This window comes from Poromitra crassiceps (genome assembly GCF_964638095.1).
Source record: "Poromitra crassiceps genome assembly, chromosome: 5".
In the NCBI taxonomy this organism is placed as follows: Eukaryota; Metazoa; Chordata; class Actinopteri; order Beryciformes; family Melamphaidae; genus Poromitra; species Poromitra crassiceps.
In genome coordinates this window covers 38,812,033-38,833,284 of record NC_139642.1, presented here as the reverse complement: position 1 = coordinate 38,833,284, position 21,252 = coordinate 38,812,033, and the positions used below count along the sequence as shown (strand labels likewise).

The 21,252-nt window shown below is 43.3% G+C and overlaps 1 protein-coding gene across 1 annotated transcript; it reads left to right on the top strand.

Moving 5' to 3' along the window:
• Window positions 1-5,283: 5,283 nt before the first annotated feature.
• Window positions 5,284-19,309, top strand: LOC310776465 (extracellular calcium-sensing receptor-like; the record flags this gene model as incomplete). Its single annotated transcript, XM_083636655.1, has 6 exons — window positions 5,284-5,516; window positions 5,721-6,018; window positions 6,257-7,051; window positions 8,325-8,552; window positions 8,681-8,804; window positions 18,396-19,309. The coding sequence occupies 6 exons, from the start codon at window positions 5,284-5,286 to the stop codon at window positions 19,307-19,309; spliced, it is 2,592 nt and encodes an 863-aa protein (XP_083492781.1).
• Window positions 19,310-21,252: the final 1,943 nt, after the last annotated feature.

Here is a 21,252-nt window from a genome sequence, read left to right as displayed (position 1 = left end):
CGGAGACTGTCGTGTCCCGGTGTGTAAAACCTCGTTTGGACAATCAGTTTTCTCTGTTAAAGGAGAAAAACTATGGAACAGTCTAGCTACTGAGCTGAAAACACAACACAATTTTAATGTTTTTAACAGGGGTATTAAGTCACGGTTAAAAGAGAAACAACTGTGTTCTCACACTTAATACCCTTCTAGACCTCTGGTGGTACCAGGGCCGCTGCTGGCCATTTGGGTGCCCTAAGCGTAATTGTTTTGTGGTGCCCCCCCCCCCCCCTACACAACTGCATCATAAAACCGAATACTTATTCATACAGTATATTTATAGTTTGTGAAACTATAAGTAACTGTCAAACTAACTGAATGACTGCAAAACTTTCAATAACTGTCAAACGAAAGACTGCAAAATCATTAATTATGAACGATACTAGTGTATCTCTCACATTACATTACATGTGGCAAACAAACAATTGTTAGAATTACTGTACATGCAAGCAGGGGTGGACTGGGATCATAATTCAGGCCGGGCATTAGATACCAAGCAGGCCAGGCCGATACGGGCCGACGCGCGTGCCGGCGTCCGAAGGGCGGTGGCGAAAAATTTGGGCCGTTTGAAGCCCAATTTGGGCCGTTTGAATCCAGATTTGGGCCATTTGAAGCCCGATTTGGGTCGTTTGAAGCCAGATTTGGGCCAGTTGAAGCCAGATTTGGGCCGGTTGAAGCCATATTTGGGCCGTTTGAAGCCCAATTTGGGCCGTTTGAAGCCCAATTTGGGCCGAGTCCAATTTTACAATGAGATGCACCCACTTTAACCCTGAATAAAGTAATAAAACCACTAGTAAACCAGTAGGCGGCGCCTGGCCTGCTGTTCAGTGAGTGGCCTGACGGTGGGCACCAATTTTCTTTTTCTTTTTTTTTGCAGGCCCCACATGATGCCCTACGCAGTCTGCGTACTCTGCGTATAGGGTGCGGCAGCCCTGGGTGGTACTCTAGTCTGTATTGTGTGTACAACGTGTGTACATTGTGTGTACTGTATTGTATGTAGGCCCACATCCTTGAATATTTGCATGTATAGCTTTGCTCATGTGGTTTTATATTTGATTATGTTTCTTTTCGGGTATGTCCTCTGGGGTGTATTTTAGTGACTTTCTTGGGTGACTTTATTATCAATACATTAATTTGCATGTATAGCTTTACTCTTGTGGTTTTATATTTGATTGTGTTTCTTTTGGGGTATGTCCATTTGGGTTGTGTTTTGGTGTAGGAGTCGCCTGTGGACAGGTGTTGAAAATTAGCGTTCCGCTATAAACACTAAACACTGTGTATCTGGTTGTTGTGCATACATGTACTGTATGTTTCATCTCCAATGCTCTGTGATGTCCATATCAAATAAACTAACCTAACCTAACCTAGCTTAACACCTGGTCCTGATCCTCATGGCCTCGATGAATGAATGCCAGTGGGAAGGATCAATATGATTTTGATTACTCCAGCTCTGAAACCATTCAAAATAAGTTGCTGCCATGTGGAGAAAAACAATTACACGGCTAGACCATGAATCTAGATTATAAAGCAATATCTTGTAAGCCATGTTTGACACCACACAAATATATTGATTGATTGATTGATTGATTGATTGATTGATTGATTGATTGATTGTTTTATTCATTGTGTCATGCACTTTTGACAATGCCCACCCCACATGGGCCTACAAGACACACAAAATCAAAATATACAATACAACATAAGCCAGCGCTATAGTGGTACAACTAAGTGATGATGTCTTAGACTAATTTCAATAATGAAGACCTCTGCAGCAAACGTCAAGTCCAGGTTATATCACCCCATTCATTGCTATGCACACCCCTTTCATTCATGTCTCTCTCCCTGTCCATTCACAGCCTCCCACGCCTCCCCGCTCTGGCAATAGCCAATAAGCTCAACTTTCCCTTGCTTTTCTGCTGAGCCAATCGCCTAACCGGTGTATATCAGAGTCCATGTTTTTACTATGTTGTTACTCACCTATGTGCTGTCACCCTCGCTGTTACTGGCTTTGCTGTCACTTCTGTAGTCGCTGTCGTTCCCGTGTTCCGGTCGTTTTGTGCTTGTTCATCAAACTTCTTTCCTAGATACAGTCGGTCTGTGTGGGAACGCCCACAAAATGTTATATGGCTGCCGCGTGAGTGGGGTAAAAAAAACATACTGTATATATCAATGGGCTGACTCACCAAAGGACAGTGCTGTAGCTCTACACTACAGGATTGGGGTTTCTAGAGCAGATACATAGGGCTCTATCATTGCAATGGCCTTAAATTAGCACTTAGCGCCAGGCGCAGCGCATATTAATGGGCGTGGACCGGCGCACTGGCTATTCTCGTGCCGGCGCTATACGTGGCCTTAACCATTATAACCACGCCTTTTAAGCGTAGAATTATTCACAACATCACAGATCATAACCTGAATAAAACTATTCAACCTACAGCCAGACAAATACAGATCTGTTCAGCAGGGCTGATGCAGTCTCCCTGTAGCCTACAATATAGAACGTTAACTATCAGTGACATTCCTGAGACCATCCAATTCCATGATCTTTATGTTGTTAACACATAACATTCACAATAGTGAACAAGCACCCCCACTCGGCTCATTCAGGGCAGGTAGTTTTATAACTTGTAGACTACCTGCTGTACAGGCTAAATGATGCACATACATATAGCCTACATTATGTAAAGTCATTGCATAAATGTGTTTTTATTGTAAAAGTATGTGTGAAGTAGCCTAAAGCTTCTGGCATACTCTTCGCGCACGCGCTGGAGGCGGGGCTCCATGGAGGGCGCGCGCACTCTGCGCAGGCCAAAACAGAACATAGTGAGTGCTCCAGAAATGGCGGCGATCAGTGAAAGGCAGTCTGAATGAAATTGAATGTAACGTTCCCAATTCTATATATTAAATTCTAAAAAACGACCCTCAACATTTGGGAAGGCTAAGCCACACAACTAGTTCGTTATAATCGAACATTATGCTTTTGAAGGCGACTGTACGACGGTGAGGACTCAATCACAGCAGATATCCGCTGATAGCCTACCACGGAGATCTCACAGGCACAGGCAGCAAAACCCGACGCGCTGATAGAAAAATCTCCATGGACGCGCCGCACTGCGCTCAGGCCTCGCCCCCCGACACGCCCCGTGCGATGACGTCATAATCGCCGCGCGCTCTATGCGCTTGGCTGGGCGCAAAGAGTATGCCAGAAGCTTAAGCCAAGTCTTGCTGGAGCGGACATCACAGTAGAACCGTGTTACGGCTGTCACCCATCTATATCATGTTGTATTTGTGAGGGATATATATACCACCTGGATTACATATATGTTTCACATAGGGTTGTGTTTTGATTTTTATGTTTTATTTTGTCCAATATTGAAATGTTCCAGAATTGCATCTTGTGTTAACATACATATTATTTATATCTACCACTTAGCCTATTTAGGCTGATTTGGTTGCTATTTCTTGTCGAAATGTATTAGCCTCAATGCATGCTGGGAGATTTCACATGTGTGGCTTTGGTAGGGGAGCGCACAGGTAGGATGATGCAACAGCCTCTGAATGACAGGGGCTCAAAACTACGGTATAACAACTTTTTTTTCATTGTGCCTGTCTGACGTGCGAGAGAGAGGGAGTGAGAGAGAGAGAGAGGGGGAGAGAGAGTGAGATGGCAGAGGAGAGCTCCGCGCAATTACGCACAGTAATATAACCGGCGCACTGAATAAGGCCTGGTTTTGAAAAGCGCTAAGCGCTAAATTAACGCCAGGGGGGAAGATAGCGTTAGGCCGGTATTTAAGGCCGAAACGCCCATTCTGGCCTATTCTGGCACTGCGCCCAAGGGAGCTGCAGCACCCCCTGGTGGCAAGAGATGGGATTTTCGAAATTGTTGGATTTGGCTGTCTTGTGTTTATAACAGCAACAAAATGCATTCAAAAACAGTTTGTGCTTCCCAGCTCTAATCTTATTTCATACGCTCTCTCTTCAAAAGTGTTTGATTTTCATCATAATCTGGTTTTCCATAATAATAATAATAAGTTCAGTGTTTATGCCTGTGTTGCTGTCTGTTGTAGTGTAAAACGACTAAAGGGAGAACAAGTGGTTACATGAAAGTGAGTGAGAAAAGGAGAAGATACTGAACAATGACATATAACAGTATAATCGTAATGTTAATTTAAAATGAAATATTCCTCTAAATATGGCTAAAAGTCCAAAAAACATCAAGTCCCTAAGGGAGTCCCTTCCTTACAGCACCCCCTACCTAAAAGTACTTCCAGCGCCACTGACTGCGCCACGCCTCTTTGGCGAAACCATGATGCTATCTTCCTGAGGCAGGCGCAAGGCGCATTTTCTTTGCGTTTAACGCCAGTTTTAGCGCCTAAGGCCAGTGGGAAGATAGGGGCCATTGTCTGTTCAGATGTACGTTTACTGCGGTGGTTGAATCACCAATCATGTCTGCCTGGGCTGGGCTAGCAGCTAAATGCTATGCTGAATGGGATGATTTACCCCACTCTGACCACATCCCCAACCAGCAGCGTCTATGACGAGACATTGACTGTATCTAGAGCAACTGCCGCACGGCGTGTCTATTCGTACCTGGTTAACAGACACCCCGTACTTCCGTTATTTTAATGCCTGAATCAGGAACACCTACAGTATGACTTGTATATCAGGTAATATATATATTTATGGAATGCATTTCAGTTAACCCATTTAAAATATAAATGTCTAGGCTTTACCGCTCCTTCATCCCCCATTATTTTTTCAAATTAGTGCAAATCAGACCTAGGCTAGGCTACTACTCATAAGATACAGCCAAAACTCATTAAGAAGTTTCCAGTTTTGCACCTCCCTCCTCTGTCCTGTCCCCCCTGTGGAGCCATGGAACGTCACTGTTCCATTACTATTTGTCATGCTTTAATATCTATAAATACTGATGCAAGGTCTGCCCTGCTCCTGTTAGGCCACCTTTGCTGCTGCCGAGCACTTTGTCTCGGTCCTCACACACATGTTTTTTCTTTTTCGTGCGATTAATATGCACGTCAATAGTAGTTTTTGAGCCAATATCAGTCAATGCAACCGTGCATACAAATGGCGAAGTTTCACTGAGTGATATTGCAGCATTTAATTTTTTGGACCAAGGTAAATTTTTCAGAAATTCGCTTCCGACGTCTGTTGACTGGTAGGTCAAAATTCAGATCGCAATTTCGTGCTGTATATTCACATCGCTCTTGGTGTCTAACGGCCTTTAGTATGATGTCCACCCAAACGTGGACAAAGCAGGGTTGGGCCCTTCTGCAGCTTCTGCTGGTGGCATCTCTCTCTGGGGCTGAGGAGCCGGTGTGTCGGCAGAGAGGGGAGCCGGAGATCCCCCAGCTGTCTAAGAATGGGGACATTATTTTGGGTGGAATCTTCTCTTTCCACACCAGCTGGAAAGACAGACAGGATGCCTACATGTACAGACCACCGCCACTGCAGTGCACAAGGTAAATCACAATGTAGCAAGCTGCTTAACATAAGTAAGATGAAGATTACAGGAGCTGGGTAGATATATAAAATTGATTAAAAAAAGGTTATCACGCTGAGTTGCGAAATACAAAATGTTTGCTCATTTAATTTCACCTTTAATTTCGTTTCATTTCAAGGACATACTGCTATAACACCAACCATTTATAACATTTTGGGTTAAGTTTGACTTTCACAGGGTTCCAGTTTGCTCAGGCTATGCTCTTTGCCATCGAGGAGATTAACAACAGCACAGACCTGCTGCCTGGCATCTTTCTGGGCTACAAGATCTATGATGAATGTCGCTCCATTGCAAGGGGAGTAAGGGTGGCACTGGCCTTGGCTAACGGTAATGAGGATATATCCACAGCCTCCAAGGCACCCTGCACCAGACCGGCCCAAGTGCAGGCCATTATAGGAGTGTCCTCCTCCCCTCATTCCATGGCGATATCCACTGTCATTGGACCTTTTCATATCCCATTGGTGGGCTTTTTTTTACACAAATGTATAATGATGTACTGTAAAGATTGGCCACAGTTTGAGCTATTTATTTGTTTTATTTTTTCGATAATACAGTAATTAATATACTGCAATTCATCTGACTGTTCTCAGTAAAGGCAGTTTTAAGATAATTACTGCTAAAGTACTAATGTTTTCCTGTGTACATTTTTTTAGAACTTGCGTCCTCATCTTGGGAATATCATTCCTTTCTACTCCCTAGATCAGCCACTCTGCCACCTGTGCTTGTCTCAGTGACAAAGTCCGGTACCCTTCCTTCCTCAGAACAATGCCCAGTGACTTCTACCAGAGCAGAGCTCTGGCCCAGTTGGTCAAGCACTTTGGCTGGACTTGGGTCGGGGTAATTAGGTCCGGACCGGATTATGGCAATAACGGTATTGCGATATTCACAGAGACGGCCCAACAGCTGGGCATCTGTCTAGAATACTCTGAATCCTTCAGAGTAACAAACCCACCAGAAAGATTAGAGGCACTAATTGATATTATCAAAGCTTCCACTTCCCAGGTGATTGTCGCTTTCCAATCCCCCTTTGAGATGGAAATACTAATACATGAGATGGCTGCCCACAACCTGACTGGGTACCAGTGGGTAGGCATTGAGGCCTGGATTATTGATTCCCACACTGCAACTATGAATGGACACCACATCCTGGATGGTGCTATAGGGCTTTCCATGCCCAAGGCCCATGTCACAGGCATGAGAGAGTTCATGCTGGATATAAAGTCACTCAATTCATCTAGTCATGAATTGTTCACAGAATTCTGGGAGACAATGTTTGATTGTAGGTTCAAGCAAACGAAGGGTTCAGAAGGGAATCAGACATACTGTACAGGGTCTGAAGATGTATCTGGGCAGCAAAACAGTTTCACTGATATGTCACTCATGCCCATCTTTAACAATGTCTATAAAGGAGTGTATGCTGTGGCTCACGCACTACATAGTATTCTTGGCTGTAAAGACACATGTGGCAATAAGGTACAGCCAGATCCATTCACGGTGAGTTGAACACTGAAGGCTGAATGATAGTTTAACATTATGTGTTTCAGATTAACCGTTTTTTCTTTTTCATTTTTTGCTCTTTGTTTAAACAGTATTGTTGGGGCCGGTGTGCATGCACAGCAGGGCCCCTACATTCGACTCTGTCGCCCAGATTTGAGCACGGATTCAGGTTCTAAATGTCTTTCCACACTCCCAGCATGCATTTCGGCATAAGCAGAGGCAGAACGCAGCAGAGAAGACGACATAAGCTCCGGAAAGTTTTTTACAATTTAAAGTTTTATTTCATCACTAAATTAATTTCTGATGACTTTTGATGCCTACAAGCAGGGTAGTAGGTTTCAATAAGTGCCACTTTACGAACATTTATGGCGAAAAATGGCAAAAAGTTCCAGAGCACGCTTTTTATTTGTGTAGTACTGCAGGCGGCCTCTGCGCTGGTATTGCGCAATACCCTCAAGAACGCATCGTCTCAAACTGCCAACAGCGTCATGTGTGCTTGTGACCTAGCAAGTTAATTCTTCCAAGAACGACTAGCAAGAACGTTCTCCCCAAGAACACAAGAACAAGAATGCATTCTTGGTATTGAGAAACGGCCCAGGTATACTGTGGCTAGCTCGTTACACGGACACGGAGGATGCTGCAGCTCCACAATACTTTTTTGCTCGTTACACGGAGGACGCTGCAGCTTGACATGCCACAGTAAGGGTAATGAATATGCTACGTGAACGTTAGCAGGTACTTTAGCCTATGCAGTAGGCTAAGTAATAGGCTATCATCTCATTGTTGCTAGGGATGTCTCCACTATATGCACTCGCCGAGTGGAGACATGAGGAGTCTTTGTTTAGAAAGAGCTGGGGGGAGGGGGGTGCTGGCGAGTGGAGTCCGTAGCAGTTGTATAACATAACACAATAGACAGGCAGTAATTTAAATGAAATCTCCATAACGTTACAGCGTATAATAGCGTATAATAACCAATTGCCCGAACGATTAATTAATATGCTACGTGAACGTTAGCAGTCCATAACGTTACAGCGTATACTAAGCTATTCCCCGAACGATTAATTAATTAATATGCTACGTGAACGTTAGCGGGTATTTTAGCCTATGCAGTAGGATAAGTAATAGGCAATAGGCTACCATGCACCGGCCCTATGCCAGGTTTCCACCTGGCCTTGTTTAATAACATTTTGCATGTCCATCATTCTGCAGAGCTAATACGAGGTGGTTTGCTTTTAATGGAATAAGTAAAGTAATATATCTATCTGCTTAGATTTTGCAGCACATAAAAAAGGTTCAGTTCAAGACGAAGGAAGAGGAAGAAGTTTACTTTGATGAGAATGGAGACCCAGCAGCAAAGTTTGAAATCATAAACTGGCAGCTGAACAAAAATGGCACTGTGGAGTTTGTCACAGTTGGTCTTTACGACGCATCTTTACCTACAGAAAAACAGTTTTATCTGCACACTGAGTCCTTAATTTGGGAACAGAACTCAGAACAGGTTAATACCATATGATCATTCATGGATTGTTAACTTGCAGGTTTATTGTATGGTAATGATTTCACCAGCATTCCAAATGGTGACTTGTAAAGACAACAGCATTTCATACTGCTTTTTTGTTCATGCAGGTGCCTGTGTCAGTGTGCAGTGAGACATGTTCCCCAGGAACCCATAAAGTTCTCCAGAAAGGAAAGCCGGTCTGCTGCTATGACTGTATAGCATGTGCAGAGGGAGAAATCAGCAACACCACAGGTACTCTAGTATTATTTAATGGATCAGAGTATAACACCTGTACATTTAATATCAGCAATTAAATAAATGTTCAAATACAACAACAGTATTTATATGTTTATATACAGTACAATTCATCATCAGTAAAAAAACATTTTTTTTTTTTTTTTTAGTAGTGTAAACAACATCTAAATTAGTTGTAGGTAACAAACAACTAATATGCATCATTAATTTTTACGAGCTGCTTAATTCTTTTCAGGGTCACAGCAGGCTGGAACCTATCCAGGCATGCATTGGGTGTAAAATGATGAATCAATCAATTAATTATGCAAATAAGTACGGTAGCTTACATTCTCCCTCCTTATATATTTTCTCCCCTAGTCAAATATGTAAGGGTTAATGCACGACGAGGTGTACATTATCTTCGCAACCATCCTCGGCTTCGCCTCGGACGGTTCACGCCTCTCGCGTCGTCCCTTAAAAAGTGATAATGTACACCTCGAAGTGCATTAACCCGCTTATACCATGGTCACTTGCCAACAAAACAATAAGACCAGTCATTTATATTTCCATGTGTAATAAATAAAGCAATCTAAATGGCTAAATGTCTGTTATTCATACTGTAAATCAGTCTTCCACGAAATAAAATAGTCCCTCCCACCTCCACCACCCTCCGTTTTAAAGCCGACTCAAACGCTAACTTTATCACAGGAATGTGGGTTTAACGATGTTTTACGTTCTACATTAAATGAAGACATTACCGTTTGGCCACTTGCTTTATTTTGTATGATAGATATGTATTGGCCAAGTATATTAACATTTAAGAGCGAAGAGTTTCAGGAAGTGATGAGAATGGATTCAAGTGAAATGCAGAGAGGTTGTCTCTCTCTCTCTCTCTCTCTCTCTCTCTCTCTCTCTCTCTCTCTCTCTCTCTCTCTGTCAAATGCCCGGCTCGCGCCGGGCTCGCCCCTGAGGGAAATCTCCTCTTTCTCGCCGAGAAGAGCCTGGTGACGCGAGGTTAGAAATCTCCGAAACGAAAATCAAAATTGTAAATAAGAGTTATTTTTGATAAACTGAGCACACAGGGGTGATTTAAATAGTTACTTTGACCGACTCCATTTTTTTCTCAACTTCCAAAATTGTCATATTAACCCTTAACGGGGATATAGAGCTCAAACAGCTCTCTTGAGAACACTGTTGAAACTATGGCGCATTGATATGAATGGTGAACAGACCATTTGGCTGAATGACTTTACCAACTGTACATTATCACTTTTTAATGGACACCCTGCAGCCAATCAGAATCGAGTATTCACCCAGACCATGGTATAAACTATTATAATATATATTATAAAACGGCTCTCTCAAATCAAGCAATCTGATTGGTTCACAGCCATTGTATAATTCCAGTAACCGAGTTCAATAACCCATGGCCATGGGTTATTGGTTGCCATGGCAACTCTCTTACTAAAAGGCAGCTCTGCGCTCGAGCTCCGTGGGCTTTCCAGAAAGCTCTCAGCTTCTCAGCAAGCGCCAGGATTGGCCAATGTCAACTTCAGTCTCCAGAACGATCCAATCAAATCACCCGCACATCTATCTTCTTGCTAGAGGTCCCGCCTTACAGTAGTGTCAAAACAAAAAGCTACTCACTTGCAGCCAGACGCATGATGGTGCAACTCTCTTAGGCTTTGGTTACCTCAAAAACAAAATGGCGGAGACAGTTTTCAGATCCTTGTGAATCGATCTTCGCTTATAACTTTACTAATACTTCGCAGAAAATGATGTTTTGTACAAGAATAGACGCGGGCTAATGTCTTAACCCCTCTCTCGCGCGCCCTCACTCTTAACCCCGCATTTCTAAATAAGACGTAACGTTACTTGGTGTCGGCATACGGCTCTGGTGTCGAGCTTTGCAAAAAGCTCTCAGCAAGCGCCAGGATTGGCCAATGTCGACTTCAGTCTCCAGAATGATCCAATCAAATCACCCGCACGTCTATCTTCTTGCTAGAGGTCCCGCCTTACAGTAGTGTTTCAACTGACTCTATCAGAATACGATGCCAGTCGGACTTATAGTATTATTATTATTATATTATTATACTTGGAAACCGTTTTATAAAAGCAATATAGCACTCGAGCAGCGTGTGTTGTGGAATATATCCCGCTGATAAGCTGTTATCCCACTCGGCATAACAGCTTATCAGCGGGATATATTCACCACAACACACTTGCTCTCGTGATATATTGCTTAAATATACTATTTCATGCATGATTATCATTTGGCCTACCACACGACTTTAAAGGATATCCATCCATCAATCTCCAACCGTTTGTCTGGGAAACTTCCCTTTCCCTGGCCACATTAGCCAGGGGATCCCGAGGCATTCCCAGGTCAGCGTGGAGATATAATCTCAACACCTAGCCCTCGGTTTGCCTTGTGGTCTCCTCCCAGCTGGACGTGCCTGGAACACCTCCCTAGGGAGGCAACCACGTGCCATCCTTACCAGATCCACCTCAACTGGCTCCTTTATATGCAAAGGAGCAGTGGCTCTACTCCGAGTCCCTCACGGATGACTGAACTTCTCACCTTATCCCTAAGGGAGATGCCAGCCACCCTCCTGAGAAAACCCATTTCGTCTGCTTCGGCGATATTGTTCTTTAGGTCATGACCCATCCTTCATGACCATAGGTGAGGGTAGGAACGAAGATCGACCGGTAGATCGAGAGCTTTGCCTTCTGGCTCAGCTCTCTTTTCATCCAGAGTATGTGAGCGGAGCGGAGCGTGGAGCGAGCGGGGGGATTTTCGCTTGATCGGTGAGCAGGGACGAGAGTGGTACCGGAGGGGAAGTTGGAGCGGCACCGATCACCCGCTCAGTCCCGCTCCAGTTTCGATCACAACGTGTTCGAACCAGAATGCATCGGTGCGTGGCCATATGCACGGCCACTATTTTCTTGCCAGCTGCTGCGAGACGAGAAGAAAGAGAAACGAACATCCAGCTGACTCTGCTGAGCTCATGTTATTTGTAGTGAGCAATGCCCATTGCCCAGGCCAGAAGCGTCATGCCCATTGTAACTGAGGGGGCAATTGCCCCCTCAGATTTTTGAGAGGTAAAAAAAAAAAAAAAAAAAAAAATTTTTTTTTTTTTTTTTTTTAATAAACATAGGCTATATTATTATAGGCTGTGTATGGTAGTTGAAACATAGTTTCAAGTTTACGTTTATCTATGTTTGTAGTTAAAACAAAAACATAAATACTGTATAGGCTACATACAGTACAACACAAAAGGCTGTTATTTACCCTTTGTCGCCACCTGGTGAGTAAATATATATAACTAAAACCATTAGAATTGACAACCGGTCCGCGACTTTTTTTTCCCATGTATCTACCAGTCCTTGGCACAAAAAAGGTTGGGAACCCCTGCTCTAGAGGAAAGATTTCTACCTTGTGAAAAGGCAATACCAGCCAAAATAAACATTGTGTTACATTGCTTTGAAACATGTGGTCTCCCTTTTTTGTCAAGTCCATTGAGCCTGGGCAGTGGCAATGTACTTAGTCTGGTGATTATGGATCTTTCCAGGAGGCTGAGCAGTTTGGAAAATAGCCTTATGGTTACACCTGCTCAGTCTGTTAATTTAAAATTAGATATTCCTCTAAATCTGGCTTCCAACCCCCCAAATTTTTTGCCGCCCTCCGGGCGGCGCCAGAGTTCGCCCCCTCAGATTTTTGGCTTGCATGACGCCCCTGGCCCAGGCGTTTAAACGCAAATTAAAACACCCTGGCATTTTTATCTTTTTTATTCTTTTGAGCGGAGCGGTGAGTGCGAGTGGGTGAAATCTGTATCGAGCAGGGAGCGGTCTGGAGCGGAGTGGCTGTGAGTGGCCGTGAGTGCTGGAGCGGGTGGAAAGGGCCGCTCTGTAAAGCGAGCACAATACCGCTCCTGCTGGTCCGACTCTCCAGCGCATCTCCATCTCCATTGTCTCCTCACTCAAGAACAAGACCCTGAGATACTTGAACTCCTTCACCTGGGCTAAGGACTCATTCCATACCTGGAGTAGACAGTCCACCGGTTTCCTGCTGAGAACCATGGCCTCAGATTTAGAGGTGCTGATCCTCATCTCAGCCGCTTCACACTGAGCTGGGAAACGATCAAGTGAGTGCTGAAGGTCACAGACCGATGATGCCATCAGGGACCACATCGTCCACGAAAAGTAGCGATGTAAACCTTAGCTCATCAAACTGCAACCCCCCCACGACTACGCCTCAAAATCCTGTCCAGAAATATCACAAACAGGACAGGTGACAAGACGCAGCCCTGGCAGAGGCCAAACCCCACCTTGAATGAGTCCGACTTACTGCCGAGAACCCGGACACAGCTCTCGCTTTCTTTCGGCCTACATAGATTGTATGGCCCTGAGTATGACCAGGGGCGGTTTTAGGATCAGAGCTTTCCCCCAAAGAGAATATAGGGTGGACCGCAGACCCCCTAGGGGGGTTCGGGGTCATGCCCCCCCGGGAGATTTTTTTTTACATTTTAAAGTAAAAATTAATCAATCTGGTGCACTTTGAGATCAAAATGAAGAGACTAGATCTATGAAGAACTACACACATCACATTAACTCATTCATGGCCAGTTTAGGACTGCCAATATTTAGCACAGGCCAAATATTTTCATAATTGTTGGTCATTTTCAAGACCCACAGTAAATTATCTATTAGCACCAAAGTGATTTGCAATACCTCAAAATGAAGATGTACATCTCTGGGTTCACCAGGAAAAAAAAGTGAGCTTTTAGCATGTTCTCTACTCTACTTATAGCCATTTATATACACCCTGTTTTCACCAAAAAGGTCTCTCTGAGAAAGAAATTGCAGAAAATGGCATTTTTGTAAATCACACAATCTCAGGCAGAACTCGCTCTCAATTCTTTTATTTTGAACTGTATTGACATCAGACATGTAAATATTATTCGTTATGACACAAATGACAAATATATATATATATATATATATATATATATATATATACATGAAGTGCTTTTTTTACATTCAACAATACAGTTTTCTCAGTGTGAGTGAGTGTGATCATAGAATAGAATGCAGAGATCAGTGTAGTCTCTCTCTCACACACACACACACACACACACACACACTCCTTACCGCGAGATCATCCGGGTCCTGTCGCATTGGAATCCAGTCTTCCTCGCCCTCGACAGGAAAGTGGCCGTGCTGCTTTGCTCTGTGTGAAAGCCATTTCTGTGGCGAGGCTGCTGTTCTCCTCCTCACACAGTTGTGACTCCGTCTCGTCTCTTTCTGGCTGGGACACAGTAACGGGGTCCAGGGACCAGGATCGATCATGTTGGTCACGGGTTTGACTAGCGCGAACGATCGATGTCCGCTGCCCTGCAGCAAGCCGATCAGCTCGTGCAGCGCGCCGAGGGGTGTGTTTCAATGGCGTTTCTCCTCTGTGCACAAGGAAGCGCGTTTCTCTGTTTTCTGTTTTTGCTCCTGCTCATTTCAAAACAACAGCTGCGGCATGTGTTTGATCGCGTGTTGTCGGCTTGGCTTTGAGGCTAGGGACCTGATAACATGTCACAGGCTGGGGAAGTGTTTGAACTACGCGCTGCACTAATAAAAACAAAAACACGTCAAACACGTCATTGGCGGGGAGGGCTATTTCTGATAACACGTCAAAGACGTCTTTGGCGGTGAATGAGTTAATATCCTCTTTACTGTTCTGTGGCTTTAAAATGATGAAAAAATAATAAGTCTCCCTATATATATATTCTGCATACAGGTATATGGTAGAATTCTGCTTGCTTAAATAATACAGTGACCCATATACCAAAATCACTTCCAGGGGAGAACTCAACTGAAGTAACAATTGCTTTGAAAATAACAGTAACATGAAATCAAACGGGAACTTCCTAACTTATTGGCTAGAATAATATTCAGACAAGATAATAATATACTGTAAGCCCTAAAGCAGGAGTTTGCAGTCAACTATAGTTGAAATGAATATGTGGCAGTATTTGTGGTGGTCAAAATCTATTTGGGGTGTACCGCCACAAATAGATCAGTGTATGGGAAACACTGACTATTCAATTGTGTGACTAGAAAGACACCAACAAATCTGATAAAATGTACTTTAATGTTGAGCAACAAAGCCATCACTTCATTTACAAAGGTGTCATTACAAATGGTATTGGCACCAAATTAAAAGATAGAGTTTTAAAGTAAAAATAAATAATAAATAAAGCTTGTTTTAGCATTGGCTCAACCAGCCCATCTTACCAACCACCAGGGGTCCTTGAGGGGTTTCTAGGGCTCTCCAGCAAAATGTAGAATTATTAAACTTCATCATTATGTAATGTACAAGAACTTAACACTGTTAGATAATGCAGAAAAATACTATTTAGAGCCACAGCCAAACGCAAAAAAACGCGCCTTGCGCCTGCCTCGGGAAGATACCATCATGGTTCTCACTCCCTCTCTCTCACGCGTCAGGCCGATCTCACACTTTCTCCCCCCCTCTCTCTCTCTCACTCCCTCTCTCTCGTGCGTCAGAGAGGCACAAATATAACAAAAGTTGTTATATCGTAGTTTTGAGCCCCTGTCATAAAAAGTTGTTATATCGTAGTTTTGAGCTCCTGTCATTCAGAGGCTGTTGAGCCACTTGTGAAATCTCCCAGCATGCATTGAGGCTAATACATTTCGATAAGAAATAGCAACCAAATCAGCCTAAATAGGCTAAGTGGTAGATATAAATAATGTTTCTGTTAACACAACATGCAATTCTAGAACATTTCAATATTGGACAAAATAAAACATAGAAATCAAAACACAACCCTATGTGAAACATGTATGTAATCCAGGTGGTATATCTATCCCTCGCAGATTTACTGTAACGTGATTTAGATGAGTGACAGCCGTAACACGGTTCTACTGTGATGTCCTGCTGTGATGTCCGCTCCAATAAGACTGGGCTTACTTCACATTTACTTTTACAATAAAAACACATTTATGCAATGACTTTACATAATGTAGGCTATATTTATGTGCACATCCTACCTGTGCAGCAGGGGAGAAGAAAGGGTAGCGAGAGAAAACGATATCATTCTGGACAAACTTTCACCAATCTAATCTCATCATGACATATAGGGATAGGCTAGATTTTTCTAGCCGATGCGTTTAGAACATTCTTTTCACTTTGATCTTGCTATAGTGTAGCATATTTACATGCTTGCAGTATTTAAACTGCAGTGAGATTGGGGGGGAGGGGGGGAGGGGGGGAGCTCAGAGCGCCTCTGCTTTTCTGAAGCCGGACTGGATCGCTCCATGGAATTGGAGCTTAAAAGGGAAGCTTGTGATTTGTTTACTGCACTTCTCCAATGAGCAGGCTGTGCATAATTTTACGCTTAAAAGGCGTGGTTATAATGCTTAAGGCCGCATGTAGTGCCGACACCAAAATATCGAGTGCGCTGGTCCACACCCACTAATCTGCGCTGCGCCTGGCACTAAGCACTGTTTTAAGGCCGTTGCAACGATAGAGCCCGCAGTCTCATGTTAACTGTGATACAATACAGATACTCATGGAATAGGCTACATGCACAACTTTTTTACTTCCTGAAATTAGTACAGCTTCTTTATTTCCTGTCCTACACTATTGGATGAACTGATTAATCAGGTGTGCCTGATCATTGTTGTGACTGCAGCACACCTGACATTAATCAGTTCATCCAATAGTGATGACAGGAAATAAAGAAGCTGTACTAATTTCAGGAAGTAGTGGAGTTGTGCATGTAGCCCATTCAAAATCAAATCTGACAATAAAGATATTCTGGGTCTTGACTACTTCTCACCTGTTCTCTCTCTCTCTTTCTGTGCCAACTCCATCCTGCTCTCTCTCCTCCTCTCCCTCACTATCCTCCTCTCTCCCTCTTTGTGCTGTCAACCAAAAGGCAAATATAACAACCAACCAACCAACCAACCAACCAACCAACCAGAGTATTTATAGTCTAATAAGAGGTATAGATCCATCCATATCAATTTAATGATGTATGTAAAAACTGTACTGTTAAAAAAAATACCCTCAATTGTTTAGGGTGGGCTGAGATTATTTTTGGGTGCCCACCCAAAAAGGGTCTAAAACCACCCCTGGTAGTGACCTCCTTACCCCATACTCCCGCAGCACATCCTACAGTATCTGCCGGGGAACCCGGTCTCAAGCCTTCTCCAAATCCACAAAACACATGTAGACCTGGGCATACTCCCAGGCCCACTCCAGGGAGGCTGAGTAATGTGATGCCTCTGTAGTTGGCACACACCTTATGGTGCCCCTTTTTGAACAGGGGAACCACCACCCTGGTCTACCACTCATTTGGCACTGCCCCAGACTTCCACGCAATGCTGATGAGACATGTCATCCATGACAGCCCCTCAACACAGAGCCTTCAGCATTTCTGGACGGATCTTATCAATCCCCAGGGCTTTGGCACTGTGGAGTTGTTTGTCTACCTCAGTGACTTCCATCAAGGAAATTGATGTAGGTTGGTTGGTTGATGTTGAAGGGTATGTTCACCCAAAAATGAAACTTCAGTCATTATCTACCCACCCCAATCAATCGCGAGAATATAACATCCTAATAGTATAATAAACAGACATGCATTTGTCTGTCCGGAGTTGCAAGGCACACCATTGCACCGATCGCCTCCAAACTTTGCTGAAACACTTTTCAGGGGTCTCGCATGAAACAGGTGTGGAAAAGATATTTTTATATGAAATATAAAGTGATTTTAAATAGCCATAACTTCGCACAACATTGCTCCGATCACATCCAAAACTTGAGTAGTGCGCATAGGAGGACCTGACGATGTGCAGTGCCGAAGTTCGGGAAATTTGGACAGCGCCACCTACTGGCAGCACAAAGTGTTTTATCTCGAGAGACGTGAGTGCGATGCCGGGAACCCGACACAGTGCAGTGCCAAATCTTGGACACACACATAGTCATAGTGCCACATATTGGCAACACAAAAAGCTGTTTATTTCGTGAACCATTCATCCAATCAACTTCAAACATGGGCAGAGCGCTGCCAGGAAACTGAACGAGTGCGGTGTCCCATTTCGGAGGCAACACAAAAAGCGGTTTATCTCGTGAACCGTTCATCCGATGCGCTGCAGCGTGTGCTGCTGGGAACCTGACAGAGTGCGGTGCTCAATTTCAGACATGCATAGTCATAGCACCACCTACTGCCCGCTTTATTTTCGTTTTGACCAAATTTCTCTATGAAGTACAAACGGGTAGGCATTTGCAAGGCAAGGCATGTGTCTTAAGAGACTACTTGAACCCAGAATCTCTACAGCTACAACCTTCCTATCCCTAGCTACCATCCCTTTTCCCTAGCCTTCCCTCACCACACCCCCTCCCCCATAGCCAGCCCTCGAATCCCGACTCTCCAACCTTGCTATCTCTAGCTCCCTTCACTAAATGTCTATGAGTGACTGAGTGGGTCCTAACTTTGGCATCTTCTGACCCCGGCCTGGCATGCTGCCACCGCCGTGGGGAAAATAAAGGAGCGACTGAGAAAATCTAATATCTGTTTTGATTTTAACTTGTAGATTCCATCACCTGTGTGCGATGCCATCCTGAATTCTGGTCAAATGAGAAAAGAGATGACTGTGAAAAGAAGGACACAGAGTTTCTATCATATGAAGAGATTATGGGGGCACTGCTTACGGCGGCGTCCCTGTTAGGAACTTGCATGACTGCTATCGTGGCTTTCATTTTCTTCAGATACAGGAACAGCCCCATAGTCAAGGCCAACAACTCTGAACTGAGCTTCCTGCTGCTCTTCTCCCTGTCTCTGTGTTTCCTGTGTTCTCTGACCTTCATCGGCCGGCCCTCTGAGTTGTCCTGCATGCTGCGACACACAGCATTTGGAATCACATTTGTCCTCTGCATGTCTTGTGTGCTGGGGAAAACTATTGTGGTGTTACTGGCCTTCAGGGCTACACTTCCAGGGAGTAATATCATGAAATGGTTCGGCCCTGCTCAGCAGAGACTCAGTGTTCTGGCTTTCACTCTCATACAGGTCCTGATTTGCATACTTTGGCTAACTATCTCTCCTCCTTTTCCTTTCAAGAATTTTAAACACTTTAAAGACAAAATCATCCTAGAATGTGCATTAGGCTCAGCTGTAGGCTTCTGGGCTGTGTTGGGGTATATAGGAGTCCTGGCTATGTTATGTTTCTTTCTAGCTTTTTTGGCTCGGAAACTGCCTGATAATTTCAATGAAGCCAAATTTATCACCTTCAGCATGCTGATATTCTGTGCGGTTTGGATCACCTTTATCCCTGCCTATGTCAGCTCTCCAGGGAAGTTCAGTGTTGCTGTGGAGATATTTGCAATTCTGGCCTCCAGTTTTGCACTGCTAATTAGCATTTTTATTCCAAAATGTTGCATAATCTTATTGAAGCCAGAAAAGAATACAAAAAAGAACATGATGGGTAAAATGCCATCAAAATCATCATGACAAGTGAATACAATAGGCATCGTAGAATGACAAGAACTTTTATTTCATTGATGAATGCAATAGGGTACTATTATAATTAACTGTGGTTGCTGACATTAATTCCAATTATTAATACAGTATACTATGTGTTGTTGAGGTTAATTTCTCAGACTGGCAAACTAGCTCTTGCAAACCCAGTGCCTTTTCTTCTTCTTAGTCCTCTTCATTTTATTGAAGAACAAATTATCTATCCATTTAAAATCTAAAACATTGCCGCAATTTTTTCATTCCCCCCCGTCCCAGATTAATGCCAGACCGCTGAAAAGTGTTCCGGTAAATTTTGGAGCTGATCGGAGCAACATTGCACTTGCAACTCTGGACATACATATGGATGGACATACATACCACTCTCCAATTATAGCAGTACGATATAAATACATAGTGTACAACAGAGAAGGTACATTTTTTTTTTTTTTTTTTTTTTTTTCTGTGCAGTTTCTTTGAGTTCAAAAGGCGACACCATGGTCAAATAGAAGTGTCATCATAAGTTCTGGGATCAATCATCTCCACAACTATATCTTTAATTAAACCTGGCCTAAGAGGCATCAGCAGGCTATTAAACAGCCCAATGGCGCAAAAATAACAAGAGCAAATTAAATATCACACGGTCCAACACCTTGCTACAGTGAATCAGTTGTGGTGATTTAATTGTTTATTTGGAGCGACTGTCAAAAATGTAATTTTAATCCCCTTAGCCAGGTGCATAATTCCCTCAAAAATGAAGTGACATGTATAATAAAATATTGTCCGATTATATGTAAATGTGGCAAAATCATTTGATGTTAATTTATGGGCGAGAATGAGCATTGTGTAAATAGTCTATACTGTGCACATTTACACATTCTGTCATGCACACAGTAATAGTTTAATGATCAGTACCCAGGCGCGGACTGCATAATCGGGCACGTCGGGCAAATGCCCGGTGGCCTGGCCTGGCCTGGCCTGGCCTGCCATTTTGTTTGTTTTTTGTTTTTTTGTTTACTAGTGGTTTTATTACTTTATTAATTAGTCTGAAGTAATAATTACACTTCAGGGTTAAAGTGGGTGCATCTCATTGTAAAATTGGACTCAGAAGCTCGGAACCATGAAAATATGGACAGAGCCACCGTGTGGAGTCTTGTGTTGGAGCCTTGAGTTTTGCATTGCTCAACACTTGGCTATAGGCTATAGAGACTAAAACCATTGTTGGCCTAATTTTTCAGAAACAAAAGTTGGGGCTTGAGCAGAACACACTACCATGTCTATAGGGGTTTGCTTAAACAGGAAGATGTTTAATGAAACTGAGAATATGTCAATGTTTATTATTATTGTTATTGTTATGACGTGTAGTTCTTAACCCTAGGACACTAATGTCGGGTGATTTTCACCCGGACAATTGAATTCACATGATTTTCATTGTCTTGCTGCTGTCTGAGGTGGGCGGGTCATTAGGTACCTTCAGGATGCTCACTGACGTCATTGAATGTAGGTTTGTTTCCCTGCTCCCATTCATGGTTTTTTCTACCGGCTACGTGTTCAGGTGATTTTCACCCGACGTTAGTGATAGAGGGTAAAATATCTTCGGGTTAGGGTTTATGGTATTGTGGTGACTTGTGTGGTGATTTTTACCACACAAGTCCCATGAATGGGTGGACCGAAGGAGAAGTTGGGAGCTCCTTTTTTTTTTGGGGGGGGGGGGGGGGGGGGGGGGTTTGTAACGATTACCTCATTTTTCCCGAATTTGACATATTTTTTATAGTGTCCCCCATAATAAACTTTTTTGTGTTTTTTGTGATATTTCACATTTAAAAACAAAAGAAGAGTACCTCAATTTGCCATGTATTGTTGTACTTTAAGATATTTTGATGAGAAGTATGTTTTATGGGGTATATTGCATCGGGTGAAATACACCCGACGTTAGTGAT